General features: G+C 42.1%; 1 protein-coding gene across 2 annotated transcripts in view; it reads left to right on the forward strand.

Moving 5' to 3' along the window:
• The window catches only part of thrb (thyroid hormone receptor beta), an 11,237-nt gene extending 5,750 nt beyond the window's left edge, over positions 1–5,487 (forward strand). The window contains exons 4-7 of one of the 2 annotated variants that reach the window (XM_030788453.1): positions 925–951; positions 1,908–2,054; positions 3,051–3,309; positions 4,978–5,486. In XM_030788453.1, coding sequence (XP_030644313.1) covers positions 925–951; positions 1,908–2,054; positions 3,051–3,309; positions 4,978–5,219 — 675 coding nt within the window. In that variant the 3' untranslated portion in view covers positions 5,220–5,486. Of the gene's footprint in view, positions 1–924; positions 952–1,907; positions 2,055–3,050; positions 3,310–4,977 lie in introns of both variants that reach the window. The other variant, XM_030788452.1, reaches the window with a different exon arrangement.
• Positions 5,488–6,337: the final 850 nt, after the last annotated feature.

Below are 6,337 nucleotides of genomic sequence, written 5' to 3' on the forward strand. Positions count from 1 at the left end.
TACAGGACCATGACCAGAACACCCTCGTTGGGGTTTCTCAAAGGAGAAGGGTGTCGTTTTCCTCTGATAAAGGCACAGGTGTTTGTGAGAGCCATTGGCAACTGTACTAAAGATCCAGTAGTTTCAGGTTGTTCAGAGGACCCTGTTTAGAGTGACAATTAATGTTCCCGTTTCCTTTATTTTGGCAGTTACCTCTAAGTTCTGTTCTGTTGGTTTTTTTTTCTACCTCTATGTCGAGTCCTGTTCTTAATCTCACCCCTGGCTTTTTTGTTCATTTCGCTAATCAAATGTTCTTTTCTTTCTTTTTTACTGTATGCTCTAATCCTACTCTACAGATTCTTCTCTGTCACAGGACTCTGACGCTACTGTGGGTTTGCATGTTGAGTTTTTTAGACCTGACACAGGCCCAACACTGGTCAAATTCGATTTTAATTCGGCAGTTTTAGCAAGACAAACCAAGACGAGCTGCGTTTCTGTAAAACGTAGACTTGAACTGAGATCATCCAATCACGATTGAACATACTCAAGCTTATCTGTCCTGTCAGCAGAACCAAAAATGCGACAGTTATTTTAAAACATGGGCAGTTCTGAACCATCATTAAGATAACAGATTAGATATCCAAGTGTATTATCAGTGTTTTAGTATTATCAGTGTATTAGCACAAAAGGAGGGGGGGGGGGGGTTGGGGGTTGGGGGCCTGTGTCTTGAACTCCATGGAAACACCACTCAAGTTCATGTACTCACTTGTTTCAGTCTGTTCTTTCTCTCTTATCTGTCCTCAGTTTTAAACATTATTTTTTCTTTAGTTGGCTTGGCTTGGGTTCTTCATTGAGACTTCACGATCCCTGTTGATTGTCCAACAGGTCGAGGAAACAATGCTACTTAATGAAATAACATGTAATTTATTCTATACTTCTGACCAGAGTGCAGTGGGGGTGAAGGAAGCCAAGGTAAGAACCAGTAGACCAAATACACTGAGTTTTATCAAAAAGCCGCTCTCTCAAATTCTCAGCTGCTACATTCTCTGTGTTTTCATTTTATTTATTTATTTGTTTGTTTGTTTGTTTAGCTTTTTTTGTGGGATAGATCAAAATGCTGAATGCTTGGAGCGTTTGTTGACATGTTTGTGTAGCTTTCTGCTCGCTGTGTCAAAAATGAAGGTGTTCACAGGACAGAAACTCTTAAGGGATAGCTGTGTTGAGTGAGTCTAAAAACAAAAAAAGAAAAAAGAATAAATAAATTAAAGAACCTAACAACAACAACAACAACAACAACTAAAAAGAACAAAAAGAAAAAAAACAAACCCTAACAGAAATTTGGAAAAAAGCTGGGTTTGGACTGTGCTCAGCGCTTTTGTCAATCCGGGCTCTTGTCTTTCATACTCTCTCTTTCACATCACTTTGTTTCTGGTCAGAAGGGCACTAAACTACTGTTTCTCATCTCATCTCATTTTATTTTATTTTATGTCACGACAAAAAAGTAACGATAATAACAACAATAATAGGAACGGTAATAATAATGATGATAATAATAATAGTAATAATAATAATAATAAATGCAATTGTGTTCAGTACTGAATCGGTGAACAACCCTAGTCAGTGAGACCAACAAACAGAATGGCTTCTCTCGCTACGCTCTCTCAATTGTCCTATCTTTTTGAGTTTCCTTCCTCCCTCCTTTTCCTCACAATTAACGGTCACCGTGGACTGGCTCCACACTTTTATAACTTCTCACTGCAACTCTACGGCCTTTGTATTTTTTTTTGTTTTGTTTTGTTTTGGTTTTTTTTTTTGGTAATTTTTCTCGCTTAGAGGAGAATGAGGATTTGCTGTGTCTCACCTTGGTCTTGGTTAAAAGCTCAGTTCCTGACCACGCCCCTCGCCCTCCTGCCCATTTTGTCTTGCAGCCTGAGGACATCGGCCAAGCGCCCATCGTAAACGCGCCGGAAGGGAGTAAAGTGGACATAGAAGCCTTCAGTCAGTTTACAAAAATAATCACCCCCGCCATCACCCGAGTGGTGGACTTTGCCAAAAAACTGCCAATGTTCTGTGAGGTAAGAAAGATTTTACAGCCGAAAGAGGACATCTGTAATCGGGCAGACCCCTAATGAAGACTATAATAATCATTTAAAAAAAAAACAAAAAAAAAACAAGCTGCTTGACAAATAAATAAAAGAGAAATACAAGGTTTAAGGGCCTTGAGGCACCTAACATTATGAAAATTTGATGTCATGCCATTAAACGGGCAAGAGTGGTGTGTCAGTCAATCTGACTCTGTCACTGTGAGGACCAGGGTTTGTGACTGTGTGTGTGTGTGTGTGTGTGTGTTACTCTAGCTGAATTGTGAGGACCAGGTCTTGCTTAAAGCGTTTGTGACTGTTTGTGTGTGTGTGTGTGTGTGTGTGTGTGTGTTACTCTAGCTGAATTGTGAGGACCATGTCTTGCTTAAAGGGTTTGTGACTGTGTGTGTGTGTGTGTGTGTGTGTTACTCTAGCTGAATTGTGAGGACCATGTCTTGCTTAAAGGGTTTGTGACTGTTTGTGTGTGTGTGTGTGTATGTGTGTGTGTGTGTTACTCTAGCAGAATTGTGAGGACCAGGTCTTGCTTAAAGGGTTTGTGACTGTTTGTTTGTGTATGTGTGTTACTCTAGCTGAATTGTGAGGACCAGGTCTTGCTTAAAGCGTTTGTGACTGTTTGTGTGTGTGTGTGTGTGTTACTCTAGCTGAACTGTGAGGACCAGGTCTTGCTTAAAGGGTTTGTGACTGTTTGTGTGTGTGTGTGTGTGTGTGTGTGTGTGTATGTTTGTTACTCTAGCTGAATTGTGAGGACCAGGTCTTGCTTAAAGGGGTTATGACTGTGTGTGTGTGTGTTTGTCTGGGTGTTACTCTAGCTGCCTTGTGAGGACCAGATCATCTTGCTTAAAGGGTTTATGACAGTGTGTGTATGTATGTGTGTGTGTGTGTGTTACTCTAGCTGCCTTGTGAGGACCAAATCATCTTGCTTAAAGGGTTTATGACAGTGTGTGTATGTATGTGTGTGTGTTACTCTAGCTGCCTTGTGAGGACCAGATCATCTTGCTTAAAGGCTGCTGTATGGAGATCATGTCTTTGCGTGCGGCCGTGCGCTACGACCCCGAGAGCGAGACGCTGACGCTTAATGGCGAGATGGCAGTGACACGCGGTCAACTGAAGAATGGCGGACTGGGCGTGGTCTCGGATGCCATCTTTGACCTGGGCGTGTCTCTCTCCTCCTTCAACTTGGACGACTCAGAGGTGGCGCTGCTACAAGCCGTCATTCTTCTCTCCTCCGGTGAGAATGACATCGATGACATCATCAGCTTTATGATGACATCATCAGCTTTACAATGACATCATCAGCTATGTGATATTCAGAGATATTCACATAGCTGGCTGTGCTAAGATATTCAAGTTTTATGTGGTTTCTTATGGATAAAACATCCCTAAATTCCTTTTGTATTCTTTAAAACGTTTATCATTGTAATTTGACGTAATTACCTGTAATGGTAATTTAATGTGTTACATTAGGCACATTAAGCAGTTAATTGCGTATTTCTACCAAAAAAAAAAACCAAAAGTGCAGACATGTATTAGTTTGCATCAGGGATGTATTGAACGAATTTTCCAGCTGAAGCCAAATAATGCATCCAAAAGCATGAAACATTTCCAAATGAGCATCCCATCAGTCTTGTCACGTATCATTCACACACAGGCTACGATCGCGTGTCAGTGTCACCACATTCGGTCGCGCCTCGTGGTCTGTGTCTGTAAGTGATTAGCTCCAGCCTGTCGATACAGCTCTTTACTTCCAACAGGAGCCTGTTTAAAACCCATTAGTCCAGCTGCAACCGCCGTCTTTTTGCTGCCGCGATTACCAGAGGATTACAGGGTCCAGTGAAGGGAAAAGCACCTAATGACATGATTACAATAGGATTACTCCTCAGCTCCGGCGATCACAATCAATAGTTAAAGCCTGCAATACATATCTCCTCATTTCAAAGAGCGTATACCCTGGCACACTCCTCCATTCCTGCCTGCGCCATAGACTGGCCAATACAAAGACCAGTAGAGACTGGCTAGTACATAAACCAGTAAAGACTAACCAGTACATAAACCAGTAAAGACTGGCCAATACATTGACTGGTAAAGATTGTCCAGTACATAGGCCAGTAAGGACTGCCCAGTACATAGACCAGTAAACTGGCCAGTAGATAGACTGGTAAAGACCAGTCAGTGTAATGTAAAGTGCTTGTGGCGTTAATTAGATATTAATGAGTTATTAGTGTGGGCACTCTCCCGCGTGGTCCTCATCATCGTTATATAAGACCTCATCTTTTTTTATCAATTTTCGAATCGTGTTTTTGGCCCCTGCGATGGACTGGCGACCTGTCCAGGGTGTTTCCCTGCTTTTCGCCCAATGAGCGCTGGGATAGGCTCCAGCATCCCCCGTGCCCCCTAGTTAGGATAAGCAGCTTTGAAAATGAAGGAATGAATGTTTTTGGCCCAGAATGCACCTCTTCTTTTACTGGTCCTTCATTGGATTGTTCTCTTATTCCTAAGGTCTCGTCTTTCTTTAAACACTTTGATTAACATATAGTATTCTCTTTTTTTTCTTCTTTCTTTCCATGACTGTCCATCCATCAATCCACCCGCCCATCGACCCGTCCATCCATCAATCTCTCCAACCATCATCCATCCATCCATCCCTTCACTCACCCAACAAACCTGAACATCCAACTATCAACCGTCCAACCATCTGCCCATTCATCTATCCATCCATCCATCCATCCATCCATCCATCTTTTCACTCACCCAACAAACCTGAACATTCATCTATCATCCATCCAACTGTCCATTCATCCATCCATCCAACCATCCATCCATCTGCCCATTCATCTGTCCATCCATCCATCCAATCATCCATCCATCCATCCATGCATGGACCCACCCGCTCTGGCAGACCGGCCAGGCTTGACGAGTGTGGAGCAGATAGAGCGTTGTCAGGAGGACTTCCTGCTGGCCTTCGAACATTACATCAACTTCCGCAAGCACAAGGTGGCGCACTTCTGGCCTAAGCTGCTGATGAAGGTGACGGACCTCCGTATGATTGGTGCCTGCCACGCCAGTCGTTTCCTGCACATGAAGGTAGAGTGCCCCACCGAGCTGTTCCCGCCCCTTTTCCTGGAAGTGTTTGAAGACTGACGGAGCGCCATACCTGACCCTGGGCCGAACGGACACGATTAAAAAAAAAAAACAAACAAAAATACAAAAGCAAACAAAAAAAAAAAAACAGGAAAAAACGAACTCTGTTCTAGCACTACTGAGTGTCCTTTCATTCCATAGAAGTAGGAGTAGCTTTCAGCCCTAGCTGTGGATGGAACCATTCCTTACGATGCGGGTACATGTGAATAGCGTTAGAGTTTTTCTTTTTTTTTTTTTTTCTTTTTTTTTTTGTACATGTCTTTCTCTCTCTCTCTCTCCGTTATTGTAGTTTTTTGTTTTGTTTTCTTATTTTGTTTAGTTTTTCTTTTTTTTCTTTTTGTTGTACAGTTGTTTTACGTGTGATTATATTAGTCTTTTGTCAATTGCCGCTTCTTTTTGGTTGTATGAGATTTGCATCTGTAGCACATCATGTCGTGTCCCGTCTCCTTAGCGGACAGCGTAGCTTGTAAAGTACAGCACAACACCGCGGGGGAAGCGATCCATCCTTCCTCTGGGTCCTACCTGCTTTTTTCCCATCCACTGGGACTACATAGTCTTTTAAAAAAAAAAAAAAAAAACAAGATAAAGAAAAAAAACCCTCTTTCCATGGACTTTGTTCAAGGCATCCGTTTCTGTTTTTGCCAGGAAAGGTCCTTGGCACAACACCTATTACATCCACATGCTCACACACACACATTACATCCGTCTTAAAAAAACAACTTCTACACTCACACTCTCTCTCACCTTTAGATGGAGGCACTCCTGTTTTACAATCAACGGCAAAGCACAAAAGAGGTTGTGATTTTTATTGAAGTGATGCCTACCAGTTATGTTTTTGTTGTTGTTGTTGTTGTTATTGTTGTTGTTGTTGTTGTTGTTGTTGTTGTTGTTGTTGTTTCCACACACAAACAAGAACGGCATCTTTTTTCGACCCCATTTCATTCTACTGACAAAATCCGTCAGCCAGTAACCACCGCCCTCTCTTCCTCTGATCATCAGTCTTTGCTTTTGTTGGACGATGCCACTATTTAGGTGCCAAAAAAAAAAAAGAGAAAAAAAAAATGAAGAAATATTAGGGGTAGGTCACAGGTTGCCCCCTATGATGTTCCTGAAAAAAA

Source organism: Chanos chanos, chromosome 12 (genome assembly GCF_902362185.1).
Source record: "Chanos chanos chromosome 12, fChaCha1.1, whole genome shotgun sequence".
NCBI classification, from domain to species: Eukaryota; Metazoa; Chordata; class Actinopteri; order Gonorynchiformes; family Chanidae; genus Chanos; species Chanos chanos.